Source organism: Meles meles, chromosome 8, assembly GCF_922984935.1.
Source record: "Meles meles chromosome 8, mMelMel3.1 paternal haplotype, whole genome shotgun sequence".
Classification (NCBI taxonomy): Eukaryota; Metazoa; Chordata; class Mammalia; order Carnivora; family Mustelidae; genus Meles; species Meles meles.
This window is the reverse complement of record NC_060073.1, coordinates 80,854,345-80,878,085: the sequence shown is the minus strand read 5'-3', so window position 1 is coordinate 80,878,085 and position 23,741 is coordinate 80,854,345. Positions and strand designations below refer to the sequence as shown.

Below are 23,741 nucleotides of genomic sequence, written 5' to 3'. Positions count from 1 at the left end.
ACAAACAAAAAAAAAACAGGCTCTTAAATACAGAGAAATGGTGGTTGCCAGAGAGAGGGTAGGTGAGGGGAATATGTGAAATAGATAAAGGTCATTAAGAGGTAAAAACGTCTAGTTATAAAATAAATAAGTTACAGAGATGAAAAGTAGAGCATAGGAATTATAGTCAATTATATTAGAATAATGTATGGTGACAGATGGTAACTACACTTATTGTTATGAGCACTGATTAATGTATAGAATTGTGGAATCAATATGTTGCACACATGAAATTAATATAATATATGTTAATTATACTTCAATTAAAACTTAAGATATAATAACTAAATTTAGGAATTTAAAAATCACAATATATCAGTCCTAATAATTACCATTTCAAAAATAGAAAGTAATATTCTATCACAACAGAGGTTAAAGTTATAAAATAAGAAGAAATTTAAGTAAAACATAGGACCTGTATTAAAACTATAAAATTCTGAGGGCAACTGGCTGGCTCAGTTGGTTAAGCATCTTCTTTTTTGCTCAGGTCATGATCCCAGGGTCCTGGGATGCAGCCCCATGTTGGGCTTCCTGTTCACTGTGGAACCTTCTCTCCCTGACTCATACTCACTCTTTTTCTCTCAAATATAAATAGAACCTTTAAAAAAGAAGCAAAATTTTTTAAAAGTATAAAATTCTGTCATAGGACACAAAACAAATACGTGAATTAATGAAGAGACATATTTCTGGATTGAGAACCTTAAGCTATCACTCCTGCTCAAATTAATACATAAATATTATACTGTTTCAATAAGAATCCAGTATTTCTGGAACTGGGATTGATGGTTTTACTGTTCATTGAGAAGAACAAATGATTGTTAGAGTAGCCAAGAAAATTTTGTTGAAAGAACAATTGTGATTTCAATATATGCCAAGCTGTTTATTAAAAATTATAATACACTATTACAATCTAACATGGTGGAATTTTATAATTTTTTTATGAATGGACATAGAGACAAATAAGATAGGATACAGAACCCAGGAACATATGCCAAATATGTCTAGTATCTTAATGTATGTTAAAAGTGGTGGGTGAAAGGAATTTTAATTGGGACATATGAAGGTTACAGGGAAAGGAGAGAACATAAGTCCTCAACATCCATTTTCATAGTAGAATGGTAAAAGGACACCCAAACAAGGACGAGGTCACACTACTCCCCCCCACCCACAATTTGGCCTTCTAAGTTTAAATAGAGGCAACCCAGACAAGAGGTAGAATAGCTAAAAGTAATGAAAACTGAGAATTATTTTTGGAGTTACTGCTCATATTCAGCTGAGCAGAAACAAATGTACTCTAATCCCTAACACCTTCTACCCTTCATCTCTGTTTTATTTTTTTCTTAGCATTTATCATGTTCTGGCAGGCTACAATATTTTATCCAATTTTTTAAAAATCACTTCTGTCCTCAACTAAAACATAAATTCTTTGATAATATCACAGTATCTTGTGCATACATAGTAACAATAAAATTTTTTGAATAAATCAATAATTGCACAACAAAAAAACATCTTTGCCACAAAAGTGTCTATAATAATTAGGTCTCCTGACATATAACTTCTGTTCTCTGAAGAATGAGAAGAAATCTAAAAGGAATTACCCTCCAGCAAAAGATACAATCTAGGGTAGAGGGTATAGCAATTTCATAAAATTTGGGGGGTTTGCATATGCTTGCAAACTTTAGCTGTTGATGTTATTCTACCATAGCTACATTTATGTCTCCAACTACTGTTTCCCTGTCTTCCATACCAAACCAAATAGCTAAGATTTCAAGTCTTCTAGCTCAAATTATAAGGGGATAATCAAAGTAAAAAGAAAGCCAAAGGGAAATGGCTAACAATTACTAAGTCAAATAGCAGGCCAGGATAGAATTATATAGACTTAAATATATAGTAAGTAGCAGACATATCATAGAGAATTTAAGCAAAACTATTTTTAGAAATGATAAAAGGAGAATGTAAAAATTAAAAATCAGATGAATACAAGTTGGAGGAAGAATTACAGTAGGAAATAGACTTAGGCAAAACTTTCCCTATATTTCAAAAATAAAGTGACATCTAAACTTCAAGAATTCAAAGGAGAGAAATATAACATCAAACTAAAGATGCAAGAAATTACAAAACAAAGTAAGTTGAAATGGGAGCTGAAAAAGAAAAAAAAATTAAAGAAATAAAGCCATTATAGAATAAAAAGGCTTATTAGAAGAATAAAAAGGGAGAACTGCCAGTGTTAAAAAAGTAACCAGAGACATCATTTTGAGATTTTTGAAAAAAATCACAAAATGAAGTATAAGAACTAAAAATTAAAGTGAGTAGAGAAAGGGTGGTTGGTGTAGAAGACTGAAACCAGAGAGCTAAGATGCTGATTATTATTGGGGACCATGAAAAAGGGAAAGAAAACATAAAACAAAAAATTTCTGAAGGTAATAAAGAATACTTTGCTGATATATAAGAAGACTTAAAGTTTCAAATACAAGGTGTGTTCTGTTTCAGAAAAAAAAGTAAGGCTTAAGAAAGAGCTAAGTATTGATGAAATTGCTGAAATACAAGGATTAAGAAACACAGGCAAAAGACCCAGGTCATCAACAAAGGAAAGTCATTAGAATCTCATTTTATCTTCATTTACATTAGATGCCTAAAAAAACCGAAGGCAATATATACATATTTGAGAGGTGAGGGACCCATACCACAAACTGGTGAATATCTTTTGTAAGTTCACCATACTCCTGTAGTTATAAGGTCTATCCCAAAGAGTTACCAAAGTACTTCCAAAAATCAAAACAAGTAGGGCATTCTTTTACAAAGGTTAAAAAAAATCAACTGAAATATTTTCAGTCATTTACCAAATTTTCCTACCATGTAAAATATATACATTTCCTTTCAGATTGTGTTTCCAGGGGAAACATATAGTTTGGGAATATAAATATATATAATAATAATATTCAATAACTATTACATTAAGTACCTCTACTATCTATGATTCTGTAAATTAATGTCAATTCCAAGATACCTGCTTTGATTTTTCAATGGTTCCTACAAAAAATAATTAAAAACTTTTAGAAGATATAAGAATATAATTTGCATTGGAGTTACATATTTTGCCAATGGTAATATCTGCATAAATGGCTCTAAGACATAAAAGGTATTTGAAGCCACGCACCTGTGTGCCTGGATATCTAAAGGATATCCTTTAGAGCTATCATTTCATTGGCCCGCATAACTCTCATTATGTGGTCTTAATGGAAAAGAAAATAAAGATGTGTAAATGTTGCAGTATGTTCCTGAGGTCCTGCAGCTATTAGTGGAGAAATTTATGTATTATTTTTTAAGTTTAAATTCAAGTTAGTTAACATACAGTGTATTATTATTTTCAGAGGTAGAATTTAGTGATTCATCAATTGCATATAACACCCAGTGCTCATTACATAAAGTGCCCTGCTTGATCCCCATCACCCAGTTACCCCATCCCTCCACCTACCTCCCCTCCAGCAACCCTCAAGTCGTTCCCTTTAGTTGAGTTTCTTATGGTTTGCTTTTCTCTTTTTGTCTTGTTTTATTTTTCCTTCCCTTCCCCTATGTTCATCTGTTTTGTTTCTTAAATTCTACATATGAGTTAAATCATACGGTGTTTGTCTTTCTCTGACTGACTTATTTTGCATAGCATAATAGTCTCTAGTTCCAGCCACATTGTTGCAAATGGCAAGATTTCATTCTTTTTGATGGCTGAGTAATAATATTCCTTCATAGACATACACACATCTTTATTCATTCATCTGTTAGTGGACAACATTTGGGCTTTTACCATGTTTTGGAAATTGTGGACACTGCTGCTATAAACATTGGGGTTCATGTGCCCCTTTGAATCACTACCTTTATATCTTTTGAATAAGTACCTAGTACTGTAATTGCTGGGCTTAGTGGCAAAATTTAAATCAAACCCTACTTGTTCTGACTCTACATCCTTACTCTTATTACAATGCTATACCATCTCCTACAGAAGTGTTTTTAAAATTTCTTCTTAACCTACTGATAACATTTAAAACATTAAAGCAGGTTTAATATATTGGATTGAAATTGGCATAAAATTGTATGTAAATTTCTCTTACTGGCAATGTAGAAAATTAGGTAGCTTATTAATCTTCTCCAGAACACCTAATACGATGAATGAAGTATAACTATGAAGAGATAAACTTCTTTTAATGCATAGATACTTTTAAATGCATAGATAAACTTCTCAAAAAGTCAGCAAAGTATCAAGGAGTCCAATATGAAAACTATCTCTATCCACTGACAAAGGGACACGAGAAGAAAGCATGTCTGTTTCATCTCCTAGCTCAGTATGGAAAAAAAAATTCTCCTTTGAATTCTTAATAATAAAAAAAAAACTCTCCTTTGAATTCTTAATCAAAGGCCTCCTTCATCCAGATTGGCAGTTTGAAATTATTATATCTGCATGGTATGGGAATCCTGGAGGCAAAAAAGTAAATATGAAAAGTGTTCCTTCATTGATTAAATCCTTAAAGTGCCTGGAAGAATAAATAAAAATTCTCTAGAGAGAAACTCCCTCAATTAAGGCCACATAGGATTAAAAAAAATATTAAGCTGTGCCAAACATGAGTTTATAATCCAAAATTACAAAAGGCACAATAAGTGAGAAGTAGCAGAGATAATAAACAGGGTGCTGGAATTGGCTCACAACAGCCTATGAAAGCTTACTAAGTATTCAAGAATATTGAGAGCTGGTTTTTAAAACATTAATAGCCTGAAATTTGCTATAAAGGCATATTTATATTACAATCATGGGGAAATTCTATAAAGAATTCTATTCTATAAAGAATAGTGTGGTTTAAAAACCACTGTGAGACAGTGGCATAATTAGATCTGGAGTTATGGGACTTTGGAATTACTGACTACAAATATTTGTAACAACCTTGTTTACAATTATTGAAGTTATATGAAAAAAAAGAATGGAAACACAAAAAAGGGAAACACGAGTAAAAACAAGACAGATTTATAAAAGAAACAATTATAATGTCTAAAAAATATACCAGTACTAAAATGAAAAGATAGTAAAGTTGAAGACATAACTGACAAAATGACACAGAATATAGCATAGGTATATAACGATATGGGAAATATTAAATAAGATAAAATATATACAAGACAGAATGGATGAAAAAACAGAATGAGCTAATATATGTCTAGTAAGTATTCTAGAGGTAGAAAAAGGCAACGTGGAGGGAGGCAATATTTGAAGAATACTGGGAAGAATACTCCTGGTGTTTACGAAAGATATAAATTCTCAGATTTAGGGGAGGGGAGGCGAACCATAAGAGACTATGTACTCTGAAAAACAACCTGAGGGTTTTGAAGGGTCAGGGGTGGGAGGTTGGGGCAACCTGAGGGTTTTGAAGGGTCAGGGGTGGGAGGTTGGGGGAACAGGTGGTGGGTAATGGGGAGGGCACATTTTGCATGGAGCACTGGGTGTTGTGCAAAAAGAATGAATACTGTTACACTAAAAAAATAAATAAAATGAAGTAGGAAGAGAGCCAAAAAAAAAAAAAAAAAAAGAAATCATGATTTACAAGTAGAACAAATGAAACTAATTTATAATTGAGTGAACTTGGAGAACCAAGTATAAAAATGTTTTCTATAAATATAGAGAAAATATTGCCTCAAAGAAGCTGTTAGATCAACTGGAGAATTCATAGAAAAAATGATACATGCCAGAAGATAATAGATGAACATCTTTAAGATGTAGAGAAAAAAAAGTCAACCTAAAATTTTTAAATTACCAAAATCATCATTCAAAAATGAAGATTAAATAATGATATTTTTTTTCATGTTTTTTTTTGTGGCTTTTTAAACTTCTTTTTTTTTCCATTTTATTTATTTTTTCAGCGTAACAGTATTCATTCTTTTTGCACAACACCCAGTGCTTCAACTATCATATGATCTCCCTGATATTAGGACATGGAGAAGCAACATGGGGGGGTAGGGGGATAGGAGAAGAATAAATGAAATAATGATATTTTAAATGGAAACAAATGAGTTTATCATTAACAATTTCCCACAGAAAGAACTTATAAAAATTTTATTTCAAAAATAATATTCAATTTATTAACTGAATGAAAGACTGAGTTGGGGAGAAAATACAATAGATAAACATATAGGTAGATCTTTCAGAATGAATAAAGTAATAATGATCACTAATTCTGGATCATGTTCTGAAATGAATGTTGTTTACTTTGTCATGGCCTCTCCGCTATTTGTTTTTATTTGGGGCAAAAAAATATTATATTGAGTGGATGACACAAGGTGTTCATGCGATAATGCTTGGCTTATTGCATGGAGACAAAGGAAGAGTATTATACTGGATATTAAAATGTAAGTTTTATGACAGCCAGAAAGCTTTTTGGGAATTGGATGAGAAAATAGGTAGTAAAGATCAGCAGACAGGGAATGGTGCACATCAAATCGTTTGATATTATGAGGATCATAATAAGCTTTGCTGTAGTTTTTGTGGATTTATAGGCAATTTCCCTAATAGTAGCTATAATAAATCATGTCCATATATATGTTTTTACTTTGGGTTAGCAAAAGGATGATGTTGCTGGAATCAGTATGCTGAGACCGAGACAACCCTTTTTAGCACTGACTTATCTTGCTTTTCCTTTTTCAGGTTCCACCTTTACTTCCCAGATGAAAACAATGTCTGTGTTTTTGCTGAAAAAAAAATACAAATGCTAGATAATAGGAAATATAAAATTAAATTAGGTATATGAATTTAAATTAGATAAATAGAAAAAAAAAACCTCTACTAGAATTGTTTTAAATCATCCAACTAAAGTCAGACTACAAATGGGGAAGAACCTTTGTATTCCTCAATCCTGACTTTTTACTGAATCTGGAAATAGGAGACAGTATCAGATACTATTGAATAGTTCTAGCTGGCATCCATAAAAGCAGTCCCCCAAAACAAAAAACAAACACCATGAAAAAAACACCCCAGGCAAAAAAACAAAACCAAAGAAATGAGAATGAATGCTCTAAGAGAATATCCTTATCTACCATGTATGAAATGGCATTTAGGGTGAACAATCAGGCAGTGAACAGAAGACATTATTAATTGGCTGGAGGTTTCAACTCAGTGAACTGAGGAAAGAGTGTGAGGTACTGTCTTGGGATGGCGGTTGCTGATTCAAAGACCAGGGTTTGAGTAGAAAAGGAAATGCTCATAAGAGGAAGACCAGAGAGGTCTAAAGACGTAGATGGCAGCTGTCACCCAAAGCAATTCCTGCATCAAAGGGAGAGCAGATGGTTTCAGTTTTTATAGTAATCAAAGGCATAGACTAAGTTTCTATACCTCCATAAAAGTTACTGTTCAGGAATTCTGGTATTCTTCAGAAAAAAAAAAAACCGAGGCTTATTGTCTTCAAGTGTAGGAGAAGAAAAAAAGAACACAACTTTACTACACAACCCATAGTTTGTAGCCCAGAAAATTACTCTCTTTGCCAAGAGACATGGGGGTAAATCTAAGGGCAGGAGGAGGTAGGGGATAAACTAGCTTTCTACCATAACCCTTTAAAATCTGAAGAAAAGGCTCTCTAACAAAATAAGTAAATAAATAACCCTGTAAAAAATCCCCAGCTTGAAAAAAATCAGCTAACATTAACTATGCATTTAATCATTCTTTTACATAGAAAGCTACTTATTTTATAAGAACTAATTACCTTTATAATAAGTTAGCATTTTTACCACAAATGCAAAATACAGAGCTCTATTCATTTTGGAATTTTTTGTGAATCATTACACAAACATGTTTTCCAAAGGAAAGATGTTAGAAGCAGAATTCCTAAATTAGAAGATATATTACCATCCTTCAGTGTGTAACTATCTTCTCTACTCAGTGCTGTATGGCAACGAACAAAATGCAAGAGTTCACTGTGACCTGGTGAAGGCAAGGAAGTGATTCATTAAAAATAAGAATTATATGCAACTAAGAGACCCAATAACTCAAACACAATTCTTATAATCAGAACATAGTCACTGAAGCTGGTGAGAACAACCTGCAATAACTATGTCATGACATCCCAAAATTTTAATATTTTTGACTTCTACCATATACTTCATTAAGTCTTTAAAAATGTTTCAATGTTCTCTCTTTATTTCATCTTTTGTTATTTAAATGTCTCTATATTAGAAATGAGAAATCTCAAGAAGGAGTGATAAACAGGAAGGAAGGAAGAAAGGAAGGGAGAAAGGAAAAGCTTGCATTTCCATTTCCAGTAGTGAATTATTACTTAAGTGAAACTCTTTTAATTAAAGAAGAATCCAACCAGGAGCAACCCTGATTATCATCCAAAAGGATGCTCTCGCACTCTCAGTAGACCACAAGTACATTTCCCCTTACTCCAGAAATTTAATACAGAACTAGTAATTAGAATCTAATTAAAAAAGAATACCTTTATGATTTGTAAGAATTGGATTACTGACTCTATAGACTTTTGCTACCAACTCTCTCAGGCAGATCATTGTCAGGACCATGATATATCAGTGTGTGTTGCCAGTGTCTTTCCAACTAATAAACCTCTGTGAAAATCTGTTTATCAAATAAGTAATGCATTTTGTATTTCTAAATGTGTGATGTGACCACATATAATACTAGAATTCAATCATTCTTTCATATATGCCTGAAATACAGGGAAGCTTTTTCCTTTTTTTTTAAATCTGAGAATTATCCCTCAGAAACAAAGATACTGCACTATATAGTAGTCCTATAAGCAATGTACATTATGAAACTAAATTATTATTATTTTTTAAAGATTTTATTTATTTATTTGACAGATAGAGATCACAAGTAGGGAGAGAGGCAGGCAGAGAGAGAGAGAGAAGAGGAAGCAGGCTCCCTGCCAAGCAGAGAGCCCGATGCGGGGCTCGATCCCAGGACCCTGGGATCATGAACTGAGCGAAAGGCAGAGGCTTTAACCCACTGAGCCACCCAGGCGCCCCGTGAAACTAAATTATTTTGAATGGCAATATGCTGCCAAAGACAAATTAAACTGAAATAACTTCAAACAGTGATAGTTTGGAAGGTTTGTAGATAATACCTGATTTTTTAAAAAAGAGGCAAAGAAATTTGTTGAGGAATTTGTATGAGTTTAGGGAAGAACATACCAAAGCTTCAAAGTACCTGTTAATATCTTATTCCTTACAGAAGAAATGAAGAAAATATAAAAAATGATCTGATATTAAAAATTGAGTGATAGGTACATAGGTACTTATTTATTTTAATTAATTTGGCAGGGTTAATATATTTTATAATTAAATAATACAGTAAGTTGTTATGGGGAATCATTAAAAAAACTCTTATGGGACAAATGTTAAAATGGTTTTATTATGTAGATGACTATTTTTGACTTGGGATATATTTCAAGTTACAGTACTATCCATGGATTCAAAAAGTACAACATATCAAATATTTTAGATAAAAGGATGATGAATTCTGGCAAATGATTAGCTGACTTACAGATTGGCTGTACTGAGAACCAAAGATCCTGCCGGCAAAGTTTTGTGAAATTAGTTTGAATAAAATTATTGATGAAATGTGAGACTGGACATACAATACTTCTAATTCAGTAGATTTTTGCATGTGACCTAAATTCTTGTGTTTAACTAAATTAATGCAATATATAAGTAAACATTTGACTATTTTATCTATATCCCCAGAAGTTTATGTATTAATTTTGACCAGAACACATTTGCATCTTTTAAGTGGGAAAAATGGGGGACTTTCCCTACAGCTTAGTTAGTCTGGGACAGTTTCAGTTTATACCTGTTATTCCAGTTTAGTTATTTTTTTAAAAAGATTTATTTTTTATTTATTTGATAGAAAGAGAGAGAAAGCACAAGCAGGGTGAGGGGCAGAGGGAGAAGCAGGCTCCCTGTTGAGCAGGGATCCTGATGCAGAACTCAATTCTAGGACCCTGGGATCATGATTTAAAACCAAAGGCAGACACTTAACTGACTGAGCCACCCAGGCACATCATCCTAGTTTAGTTATTGATAGTGCTCCATTTCATCCTCAGAGGTATTCTAGTTTGGATGATGACTTTTATAGTCACGGCCATAGAAAGTAGTATACTGATTGAAGTAAATTATGCAAATGGAGAAAATCCATAAAATTTTGGGGGAACTGGAGCACATGATATCAATAAGAAACCTTGAAAACACAACAAAATTGAGGATATTATACCTGGACCATGATAATTATCTACTCACATTTCTGCCTATTTCTTACTATAGTCTCTGAGGTTAGGGCTATTTACCTCTGAATTGAGTTCTGTCCTATAACAGAAGCAAGTCTTTGCACCAACATGGTCTGGTTGCCCACCCTTTTCTGATGCTAAGTTAGTCTATGCCTCTGGAATGGTATCTTCCTCTTTCTTCCCAGTTCTGAGTCTTCTATAAAGCTCTATTCTTTTATTCTATTTCTCACTGAGCACCTGTGTTGTTGACTAGAACCAAAGTCTCTCTTCCAAATGAACACCAGTTTCTCTGTCTACAGAGGGAAAGAAGTCTCTCCTCTGAATGATCCCATTTCTTGATGGTTGTGTATTCAATCACTTCTGCTTTGGTCAATTTGCTCCATCTTCCATTATAAGAGTAGAAATGCTGAAGTAAGTAAAATGAGGACACACTCCAATCCAAGCTCATTCAAGGGCTTTCAACCTTTCCAGATATGAAAAACTATGATAACTGTGTTCCTACAAAATCTCTTTCCTTGCAGTGACTGAAGAGATGGGAAAATTTCACAAGAAAGTCACACTTCATATGGAAGACAAGTAAGAGTTCATGAAGACTAAAGGGAGAATGATACAGACAAAAGTAAAATACAGGCAAAGACAGGTGAGAGCCTGTGACTACAGTGTAGCTTCCCAAAGGACTGATGGGAGAAGGACTTAGAAAAAGAGAGACTATCTCTTAGGTAAGGAAAGACTCCATGTGCTGCATTTAGAAATTTGGGTCTTATTCCATGAATAGTTTGTTAGAAAAATCACTGATGGGGCGCCTGGGTGGCTCAGTGGGTTAAAGCATCTGCCTTCTGCTCAGGTCATGATCCCAGGGTCCTGGGATCGAGCCCCGCATTGGGTTCTCTGCTCAGCAGGGAGCCTGCTTTCTCCTCCTCTCTCTCTCTGCCTGCCTCTCTGCCTACTTGAAATCTCTGTCTGTCAAATAAATAAATAAAATCTTAAAAAAAAAGAAAAATCACTGATTCCCCTGCCTACAAAATAGTCAAACCCCAGATACCAACTGGCACAAAGTAACTTTGAAGCTTCATTGCTGTTCCCACTAAATAATTGACTTTTCTGAAAATTGAGTAAAGTTTCAGGATACAAAATTAATATATAGAAATTTGTTGTGTTTTGGTATGCAAATAACAATGTATCAGAAGGAGAAATAAGAAAATAATACCATTTACAATTGTACCAAAAAAGAATAAAATATCTAGAAATAAACTTAATCAAGGAGGTGAAAGACCTGTACTCTGAAAACTATAAGATTTTAATGAAAGAAATTGAAGAGGACATAAATTGAAACATATACTATGAACTTGGATTGGAAGAATTAGTACCATTGAAATGTCCGTGCTATCCAGAGCAATCTACAGATTCAGTACAATCCGTATTTGCTAATACCAATAGCATTTGCCATAGAACTAGAACAGATAATTCTAAAATTTGTATCAAACTATAAAAGAACTTGAAGAGACAAAGCAGTCTTGAGAAAGAAGAACAAAGCTGGAGGTATAACAGTTGTGGATTTCAAGATATACTACAAAGCTGTGGTAATCAAAACAGTATGGTACTGGCATAAAAACAGACACACAGATCAATGTAACACGATAGAGACCCAGAAGCAAACCAATCTTATAGGATAAATTAATCTGTGACAAAGGAGGTGACAATATGTAACAAGAAAAAGTCTCTTCAATAGTGCTGTGAAAACTGGATAGATATGTGCAAAAGAATGAAATTCAATGACTTTCTTACACCATCCACAAAAATAAATTCAAAATGGATTAAAGACCTAAATGTGAAACTGAAAACCATCAGCCTCCCAGATGAAAACACAGATAGTAATCTCTTGAACATCAACCTTAGCAACATTTTTCTAGTTAGATCTCCTCAGGTAAGGGAAATAAAAACAAAATTAAACTACTGGACTATACCAAAATAAAAAGCTTTTGCACAGTGAAGGAACCATCAACAAACCAAAAAGGCAGCCTACCTAATGCAAGAAAATATTTTCAAATGATATATCTAATAAGGTCTTAATATCTAAAATGTATAAAAATCTTACCCCTTCTGGGAGGTTGGGGGAACAGGTGGTGGGTAATGGGGAGGGCACGTTTTGCATGGAGCACTGGGCGTTGTGCAAAAAGAATGAATAGTTACGCTGAAAAAATAAATAAAATGGAAAAAAAAAATCTTACCCCTTCTTACACCATACACACACAAAAAAATCCAAAATGGATAAAAGACTTAAATGTGAGACAGGAAACCATCAAAATCCTGGAAGAGAACTGGAAAACATCATGAAAAAGAACAAAACTGGACCACTTACACCGTACACAAAAATAAATTCAAAATGGATGAAAGACCTAAATGTGAGACAGGAAAACATCATAATCCCGAGGAGAAGACGTAACCTCTTTGACATCAGCCATAGCAAATTCTTACTAGATATGTCTCCTGAGGCAAGGGAAACAAACATGCCTGTCAGAGTGGCTAAAATGAACAACACAAGAAACAACACGTGTTGGCGAGTAGGTAGAAAGGGAAAACCTTCCTACACTGTTGGTGGGAATACAAACTGATGTATAGTCTGAAAAACAGTATGCAGATTCTTCAAAAACTTAAAAATAGAACAACCCTAGGATCCAGTAATTGCACCAGTAGGTATTTATGCAAAGGATACAATCAAAGAAAGACAAATATCATATGATTACATTTTAATTTGAAGGGATACATGTACCTGATATTTATTTTTCAATTTTTTAAAGATTTTTATTTATTTATTTATTTGGGAGAGAATGAGAAGGGAGGAGGGGCAGAGGGAGAGGGAGAAGCGGACTCTGTGCTGAGCAGGGAGCCCAACAAGGGGCTTGGTGCTAGGATCCCAGGATCATGACCTGAGCTGAAGGCAGATGCTTAACTGACTGAGCTACCCTAGTGCCTGCACCAAAATGTCTATAGCAGCATTATGAATAATAGCCAAAGTATGGAAAAAGCCCAAATATCCATCAACTGATGAACGGAAAAGACATGATATGTATATATAATGGAATTTTACTCAGTCATAATAAAGAATGAACTCTTGCCATTTGCAACAATGTGGATGGAGGTAAAGTATATTATGCTAAGCAAAATAAGCCAATCAGAGAAAGAGAAACACCATATGATTTCAATCACATGTAGAATTTAAGAAACAAAACAAATGAACATAGGGGTGAAAAAAGGAGAGATGCATGCAAACCAAGAAACAGACTGAAGCTTATTAAAGGGGAGCTGGTAAGGGGGATGGGTGAAATGGATGGGGGGTGGATTAAGGAAGGCACTTGTGATGAACACTGCGCATTGTATGTAAGTGATGAATCACTAAATTCTACACCTGAAACTAATATTACACTTCATGTTAACTAACTGGGATTAAAATAAAAATTTGAAGAAAGAAAAAAAATTAATACTTGAAAAAAAACTTAAAAGGGAGGATAGAACAAAAAGAAAATATATTTATAAGGGGGAAAACAGGCACTTGGATGGCTCAGATGATTAAGTGTCTGCATTTGGCTCAGATCATGATCTCCAGGAACTGGGATGGAGCCCCACATTGGGCTCCCAGCTCAGTGGGGGAGAGTGCTTCGTCCTCTTCCTCTGACTTTCCCTTTGCTTGTGCTCTCTCTCTTTCAAATAAATACATAAAATCTTTAAAAAAAAGAAGGGGAAAAAAGGAATAGCTAAATGAAATGAAAACAAAGGATTCAGGAGTGATTCCTTTTCCTGATACTTCCTATTAACTCACCCTGCATCATATTTTTGATAGCCCTTATCATAATTTGACATAGGTATTTACTGCTTCTGTCCCCAGAATGTAAGCTTCATTAGGGTTTATTTATGTATTTATATGTGTGTTTATGCATGTATATATGAATGTATGGTTGCTACACTCCCAGAACTTAGAATAGTACCTGGTAAGTAGTAAGGGCTCAATAAATAGTTACTTAAAGAGAATGAGGTAGGGACGTAGGATGGATGAGATTAATGGGGAGAAGGAGGGATGGAGATCAATGCACTTAATCAATTCACAGGATCAGTTTTTGAGCTGGAAAGAACTTCAGTGCTCCCATTTTATGGATAAGGATACTGATGGCCAGAATGGGTTGGTGACTTATCAGAAGCCACACAGATAATCAATGTCAGAGCCTAGATCCAACCCATGTAACTTACTAAAAGATTGGTGAACTTCTCACAACATCTACTTATAAGCAATATAGGTAAATGAAGGCTTACTACTTCTAATAACAGACCTCAAAATAACGAAAATCTATAGTTAATGGGATGCTAATGGTTACTTAATCCAGATACCAATAATCATGACAGAAAAAGTAAACCAAGAACAAAGATGTATAAGAAAACTAGAATTTCCTGATCCATGGTTTTAGAGTATAAATACTCAACATATTAATGATGAAAATATAAGCATTACCTCCAAGGACCATGCCAGCCTGACAGCATTTTCTAAGGCGACATGCTGGGCAGTTTTTTCTGCGGATTTTATCAACAATGCAGTCATTTCTTCCAGCACACAAATAGTTATGCTGCCCTAAAAAAAAAAAATAAAACACACACACACACACAAAGTTATCTGCGATATCTAAAAACCATTGGAAATTTTATGCACTGACAACTTAAAAAAGTGCACATCAGTGAGTGGATTACTGTCTCAGCCAGGCTTTTGCTTGGCATACATGAATGTTGGCAATGCTCCAAATCTATTTAATACTTTACCTGTGTCTTCAGAAGCCTTAATGAGATGAACGCACCTTATAAGTCAATCTGAGGGTTTGCACAATATTTCTGTGCATCTTCTTAATGGTGTCAGCATCAGATTGCCCTTAAACCTTTCCATCATTTCAAGGTTAGTTACATGTTGTTGGTAAGTATTAGTTCTATAAGATAGTCAAACTGTAGTAAAACTTTTTTCTTTCTGACATCTATAGCATCAAGAACACAGATACAGACTAAAGAATTAAAGACATTTCTAAAATAGAACGTTATACAATATATACACTTAATGCTATTAGAATATCCTGGAACCATCTTACTTTTAAAGGGTCTAATGATTGTGAGTAACACATGAAAAAAATATTACTGATTGTACTGACTTTACTGCAGTTTATTTTGGCTGCAAATTAGAAAATACAATAGATAAAAATAATGATAAAGAGAAAAATTTAAAACAATGAGAAGTACTGAATGAAGGAGAGGACAAGAATTATAGAAGAAATATGGACAAATGTGTGACCCTAGGATCATATGTACAGGAGAAATAACATATTTTCAAAAGGTCTGGAAAATGAATTTAATATTTAACCATGATGATTTTAAACCACAAATATGTTCCATTTAATAAAGATGGACAATCTAATTTATTTGGGTTGAACAAAAAAAAATCTCAGCTTAAACACATAAACCTTAATTAACTGGAAAATTTACTTTTTTGCATGCTTTATTTTTGAATAAAGTCTTGTAACACAGACTGAGTTTTTAACATCTTTAGCTTATACTTCTTTTTTTTTAAAAGATTTAATTTATTTATTTGACAGACAGATCACAAGTAGGCAGGCAGAGAGAGAGGAGGAAGCAGGCTCCCTGCTGAGCAGAGAGCCTGATGCAGGGCTCGATCCCAGGACTCTGGGATCATGACCTGAGCCAAAGGCAGAGACTTTAACCCACTGAGCCACCCAGGCGCCCCTAGCTTATACTTCTTAAATATGAAAAGTGATTTTAGAAGATTGTTGAATTTCCTTTAATATTTTATATTAGTCAACATTAAAATTAGATTCACTCTTCTGGCCAAAGTTTGTGGTAAAGGAACACAGAGGTACCTTAAACAGTAACTTAATCAAGGAGGGGAAAGGATATGTCATCTGCCCTTTTTGAAACCTGAGGCAATATTGCCAAAGGTCTATAATAGAGCACCACATTTTCCTCTTTCCCCTTGGAAAATATTGTATATAGATTAGGGTAGGAAAAGCAAGGGGTGATTACTATTACATCTTTTCTTTTAAATTACATATTCTCTTTCATTTTATGTTCTAGCTGTACCAACATCCCTATATTTCCCCCAAATCTCTCATTTCTTTATCCCTTTTTCTAAATTTATCTGCATGGCAAACTCTTGGTTATCTTTCAAATCTGGTCTTAACTGACCCCAGAAAGACCTAGACGATTCCTCTGTGTAAACAACTAAATATTCAATATGTATGTATTGTAAATACTGCTTGACTTCCTTAGGTTTTGTGAAGTTAAAAACTAGGTCTTTTGTAACTCTTATGTAAATTAAGAGTCCAATAAATATTTTTTGAATATATGTGTACTTAATTATATTTATTTTTTCACTTAAAGCCGTAACTATGGTTGTACTCAACAATATAAACTCTATAGTAATATTTTACTTATTATCATATATCCTAAATTTTAAAAAACCTGTTGCTCCAGATTTTTAACACCTTTCAATGTTTTTATACAGAATGCCTGTTATTTCAAGAAAATTCTTGCCTTTTTACATTAATAGACCATGAGTTAGTATCTTTAACAAGCTTATTTTTATACTTTTATTGTTCATTATAATTTTTAAATTCCAGTATAATTCATATAGTGTTATATTAGTTTCAAATGTACAATGTTCAATGTTTCAATACATCACTCAGTGCTCATCATGGTAAGTATACTCTTAATCCCCTTTATCCATTTTCACTCATCCCCCCAATCCACCTTCCCCCTGGTAACCATCAGTTTGTTCCTTATATTTAAGAATCTGTCTTTTTTCCTTTGTTCATTTATAACAAGTTTATTTTTATTTTTTAATTTATTTATTTGACAGTGAGAGAGAGACAGCAAGAGAAAGCGGAATGGGAGAAGGAGAAACAGGACTCCCATTGAGCAAGGAGCCTGATGTGGGGTCAAACCCAGGGTACTGGGATTATGACCTGAGTCAAAAGCAGATGCTTAATGACTGAGCCATCCAGGTGCCCCAGCAAGCTTATTCTTAACATCTACCTTTGCAAAGACAGAAGTCCTTATTATTTCTGAAATATTTATATTTTTTAAATTTTATTTTAATTATTAAGTGTTTCAAATTCATTGTTTATGTACTGCGCTCAGTGCTCCATGCAATATATGTCCTCCTTAATACCCACCACCAGGCTCTCCCAACCTGCCCCCTCAAAAACCCTCAGTTTGTTTCTGAGCCCACAGTCTCTCATTGTTCTTCTCCCCCTCCAATTTTAATGATCTGAAAAAAGGGATTACTGAATGGCTGGCTATATTTATATATTATTTCCAACTGTTCTCTGCATTTAAATATATTAATATAATTTCAAGTGTTACTATTATTAAGAGAACCATATTCTGTGAAAAAAAAGCACTATTAAAATGAGTAGGTCATTTTATGTGCCTAATGACTTATAAAATTTTAGATACATGACAAAAATTACATTTTGTTTAAAATGAAGTCTTTATTAGCTACAAAGAGATTTATCTTTAAAATAAGAATTCTGTTATTTATGTGGCCTTATAAGCACAAGTAGTCACAACATTTTCATGCCTTTCTTTGAAAAGGAGGGGGAAACGTGTAGTAAAGGAGGGGTAACATATAGTAAAATAGTGAGATAAATGAATATATATGTTTAACAGATAAAGAACAAAGACAAGAAAGTTAGTATGGTATGATTCATGAAGTATGGCCTTGAGGCAACTGAGCCCATGCTTCTGGAGGCACTGCTTCCACCACAAACACAAATGTTGAAGAAAAACAAAAGCATGTTGTTTAATTACAATCTAGAACAGAAAAGGAGTGGGGGGCAATCCTAATAAGCCAGAAATTAAAAAAGAAAAAAGAGGGGGTAAACTGGAATGGACTGTGATCAAAAAAAGTTTCAGATCAGATATAGGACCTAGAAGCCAAGAACTAGGGTTTAACACCCACAAGGGCCCTGGATTTGTGGCCACAGTCCCACTGGGAGAAGAGTGTAGTAACTGAAACCTCCATAAAATGGAGGATTTCAAAAGGCTGTCTTTCCATGAAAACTGGGTTAGAGAACACTACCTAAACTATGCTGATGAAGGCAGGAATCTGCCCTCAAATTTTGGGTAGGGAGAGGAGCCATCCATGACTAAAAACAAAATATACAAATATCTTGGCCTTTGAGAGAGTGATTTTCTCTACCACGTGATGTATGAACCTGTGCCAAGAAACAAATAGTGGTCTAGGACTAGTAAAACTCTTAGGGAGAGCCAAATGCAAAACTGAACTGAAAGGGCAGGTACACATATGTGCAAAAAAAAAAAAAAGAGAGAGAGAGATGTACCAGAGTATGTATAGAAACACTATTTATAATAATCCCAAACTGAAAACTCCAATAATCATCTGTAGAATAATACACAAACAAATTGTTTCATTTTTCAATGCATTATTATACAGCAATGAGAATAAATAGCTTATGTAAAAATATGGATGGGTCCATAAATATAATATGTAAAATAATAGACAAAGAAAAATACTGTATGATTCCATTAATATAAAATCCCCAGACAGTTAAAACCATCTATAGTGTTAAAAGTTAGATAGTAGTTACCTATTGGGAGTGACTGGAAGGGGTCCAAGAAGACTTCTGGAAAGCTAATGATTTGTAAATCATTTGATCTGAATGATGATATCCCAGTTTCATTTATTCAATGATAATTTATTAAGCTTTACACCTCTCTTTGAGCACTTTTCTAAAATTATTTATGCCAATAAAAAGCTTTTTAATTTCTTTTTAAAAATAGTTACACCCAAGAGGACAGATTAGAGGATACTCTGATGTAACAGAGGGAAAGGAGTCTATGTAGGACCAAACATTTGAAGTCCAGAAACAGAATAGAAGTAAGAAGAGAGGAGAGGTAACATGTTTCCAGAGAGAAGAGAGGTATTACCTACATTATGGGATTACAGTTGGAGCTTTCCAGTGAAATATCCCAAGAATCCCACCAAGTATCTTGCTACAGAAATGGCCAGCTATGATCATCTACCAAACACAGAAAACTCCAGTGACAGTCATATATATGCCTGCCAAGTACAACTGTGCCTCTCCTTTTAACCCTTCTCTTCCTTATGCCTCTACATAGAAAAGGTCAAAATCAGCTGTTAAGGGGTCTTAGAAATGTGAGCATGGTGAACATAGAAGAAGGTGATCTTGTTGGTTCTCTGTAGCTTCAGGCCCCAGCAGTACTGAGCTCTAGCAAAGGAGAAATGCTAAATCAGGTGAGAGTTTGAAATTTTGACTGTCATGCTGGCCTGTGCATTTTGATCACTGAAGTGAGACTTTTTTTAAAATTAATTATCATGGAAATGGACCAGAATTTTATAGAGAAGATGGAACAACAAGCCCACAGAACAACAAGCCCACAGAACAACAAGCTCATAGAGCTGCTGTTGTTAGAGGTCACGCTATGTTAGCACTGTAAAAATGTGTGTGTGAAAACACACATACAAATAAATAAACATATGGATAAAAACATAACAGTTATATTAATATTGTTATAAATAAAATTATAAGCCAGTGCTTCTCAACGAGACAGTTTTGTCTTCCCCTAAACGAGCTCTGGAATTGTCTGGGGACATTTTGGTTCATACAACTGAGTAGTAGATGCTACTTAGGCCAGGGATGCTATTAAACTTCCTACAATGCACAGGAAAATCCCCAAAACAAAGAATTAATGGGCTCAAATGTCAGCAGTGCCAATGTTGAGAAATTCTAGTGTAAATCATGATTGTCCCATTTCTTAAAAAGATGTGTTTTTCAGGTTGGTCCACTTAAAATGCCTAGAAGCAAATGCAATCACAGCAGCAATAAACACTGGGATCCAGATTGCTCTGTCTAATATAATTTTCATCTGAAAGGAACCAGAGCTCCTTGGAAGAATGGTTGATCTAAGACTGTGGCAGAAAATGTACAAGTTCAATCTGTGATACTTTGTTGTGAATTATTTTGATGTTATTGAGGGTTAATGAAACAGTGTCAAAGCCACACTGACCAAAGACAATTTAAACATCAAAAAATTTATTTCAAGTGATTAAAACATACTGACTATATAAAAAACCATTTAGTACATAATGATATGTAGGAAAGGAAAGAAGAAGAGAAAGAAAAAAAAACATATTCACTGGAAACTACAGGATGATGCTAAGGCACAAACTCATTACTTTGAAAATTGATAATCAAGGGGAAATAAACATCTACTAGGCCTTCCAGTATTTTAAGATTACTAAATTACCTTTTGAAAGAGAGAAATAACTATAAAAAAGACTTATAGCTGATAAAATCAGAAGAAATAAAAGAAAAAGAAAATCATCCTTTGCAATCCCTAAGGAAATGGTGACTACTTGTCAAGCCTGAAAAGACAGTTAAAATACTCCTCTATTTTTCAACCACGTATCTGTATGATGCCCCATTTTCTTCATATGCTTCAACCAAAACAACATATTGCAACAGGCTGACTGTAGGCACAGATATGAAACACAGCTGCATTCCATTAAAGCAGACATTAAAATGACTTGTAAAAATGTAAAACAATGTCACACTTTTCACTAAAAGTTTTCGTCTGGAAAATTAACATCAAATGGTTTTGCTATTTTTTAAATGACTCAATAAAAAGTTTCCAAAACTTACAATTTTAAATTTACAATATGATAAATGCAGAGAGATATAATCCACATAAACAAAAGTTCCTTGGGCTCTCAATAATTTTTAAGCATGTATAGGAAAGGGGTCATAAGACTAGAGTGTTTGAGAACCACTGGCCTGCACATGATTCCTTTCAAAATGTTTAACCTGAGTCTAATTGTATGGGGAAAAACAAACAACAACAACTACAAAAGAGACAAATCTAGATTGTGGGAATTTCTACAAAACAGCTGTCCTGGACACTTTAATTTACAATATGATAAATGCAGAGAGATATAATCCACATAAACAAAAGTTCCTTGGGCTCTCAATAATTTTTAAACATGTATAGGAAAGGGGTCATAAGACTAGAGTGTTTGAGAACCACTGGCCTGCACATGATTCCTTTCAAAATGTTTAACCTGAGTCTAATTGTATGGGGAAAAACAAACAACAACAACTACAAAAGAGACAAATCTAGATTGTGGGAATTTCTACAAAACAGCTGTCCTGGACTCCTCAAAAGTGTCAATGTTCTAAAAGACAAAAAGAGGTGGGAAGATCTTTTTAGATTAAAGGAGAGGAAAGAGACTTAACCAAAGGAAATACATAGTTCTTGATAGAGCCTTCATGAAAAAACACCTATATAGGACATTTTGGGAACAAATGGGGAAATCTGAATACTGAGTATATATTAGATAATATTACTGTATCAATATTAAATTTTCTGGTGTGATACCAGGGTTATTTTGAAGAATGTTCTTGTCCTTAGGAGATATGCTCTGAAATTTTGAGAAGTAAAATAGGATGCCTACAATTTATTTTCATATGGTTGTGTATAGATATTTGTTATACTACCCTTTGAAATTTTATAAATGTTTTCTAGAAGTTAAATTCTTCTGAAGACACAAGCAGAATGAGATGAAGACTTGGACTACTTTTCCACATTAGCCAATCTGGGGATTGTTATGTAAAACTGGAAAAAAGACAGATGAGAACGAAGACTGACAGTGTGAAAGGTAGCTGGACAATAATGAAGCATTAAGTTTTAAAGTATCTTCATGTAAGATCCAAGGGTATTTTTTTGTTTTCTTGTTTTTGTTTTATTAAAGTGAAGGGAAAGGTAGGTGGGGAGGAGGTAAAGAAGAAAACAATTTTTTTTTCTTTTCCATTTTATTTATTTTTTCAGCGTAACAGTATTCATTCTTTTTGCACAACACCCAGTACTCCATGCAAAATGTGCCCTCCCCATTACCCACCACCTGTTCCCCCAACCTCCCACCCCTGACCCTTCAAAACCCTCAGGTTGTTTTTCAGAGTCCATAGTCTCTTATGGTTCGCCTCCCCTCCCCAATGTCCATAGCCCGCTCCCCCTCTCCCAATCCCACCTCCCAAGCAAAGCTCAGAAAACAATTTTTTTAAAAGTAGTTTCCACATCCACTGTGGAGTCCAGTGCAGGAGGCTTAAACTCATGATCACGAGATCAAGACCTGAGCGGAGATAAAGAGTTGGATGTTTAGCCCACTGAGCCACCAAGGTGCTCCAGGGGGGAAAAATATTAAGTACATTATGGGTCAATATATTAGGAATTTAATTGGCTTATTTCATGTAATCCTTATAACAAAATAGATACTACATAGGTATTTAGTTTTTCCAAAGTACCTAAAGATTAAGTAGACATAAATAGTCTTCAGCTGAGAAAAAAGAAGGCACAGAGTATGTTCCTGAAGAACAGTTATGGGCATTGGGCATCAGACATGAGCTCCTGAAAGGGGCTGCTTATGAGTTACATAACACTGGCAGGCAGCAAAGGCAGAGAGAATGGCATGGTACCTCACATCTCTTAGATAAGAATGCTGCTAAGCTTCATCCTGAACCAGAGCCCCACACTCCCCCGCCCAAGAATCCAATTTCAAGTATCAGGCAAACATGTACTGTTTGTAGTAGAAGTTTGTCATATTCCTAAACCCTAACATATAAATGAGAATATATGTGATACTTTCATCCAAGAACTATAACTCATCCTGATAGAATTCTTGCCAATCCCAACATTTAGTGCTTCAAAGAACTCTAATGTCAGTCCAATTTTTATTTCTTGGTAATGAACCAGTTTTTTTTTCTTCCCTGTTTAAACTCAGGTACAATCTTTTCTATATAAAATTAAAAATGTGTTCAATATATGAAAAGGTGAGCCCTTTTGATATACAGAATAAAATTTTTACTTAACTTTTAAATTTACTTCTGTTATCAAAATTCTAACATTATAAGACCTCAAATAAATCATTTAACTTCTTGATGCTTCATTTTCTTACTCTATAAAATAATGGTTCAAAAGCTGTTTGAGAGTTAAATAAAATAATCTGTTAAAATATGTGGGGATTTTTCTGTCGTTCAGTCAGTTGAGCTCACACTCTTGTTGATTTTGGCTCAAGTCATGATCTTGGAGTCCTGAGATCAAGGCATCCCTCCCCTCAGAGCTCAGCAGGGAGTCTGCTTCTCTCCCTCTCCCTCTTCTTCTGCTCCAAACCCCAATCATGCACACACACTCTCTCTTACTCTCTCTAAATAAACAAATCTTTAAAAATATGTAGCACTAGACATAGAATAAATGCTTAATAGGTAGAAATTATCACAGTTCAATAAGCAGATATTTACTGAATATCTTCCATGTATTCACATTGTTCTAGGTGCTGATGATAAGATCCCAGGAGCT

General features: G+C 34.2%; 1 protein-coding gene across 2 annotated transcripts in view; it reads right to left on the bottom strand.

Annotated features, from left to right (window-relative positions):
• The window catches only part of PGR (progesterone receptor), a 114,931-nt gene that overhangs the window by 41,280 nt on the left and 49,910 nt on the right, over positions 1–23,741 (bottom strand). For both annotated transcript variants that reach the window (XM_046016447.1, XM_046016448.1), the window contains exon 3: positions 14,806–14,922. In XM_046016447.1, coding sequence (XP_045872403.1) covers positions 14,806–14,922 — 117 coding nt within the window. The remainder of the gene's footprint in view (positions 1–14,805; positions 14,923–23,741) is intronic.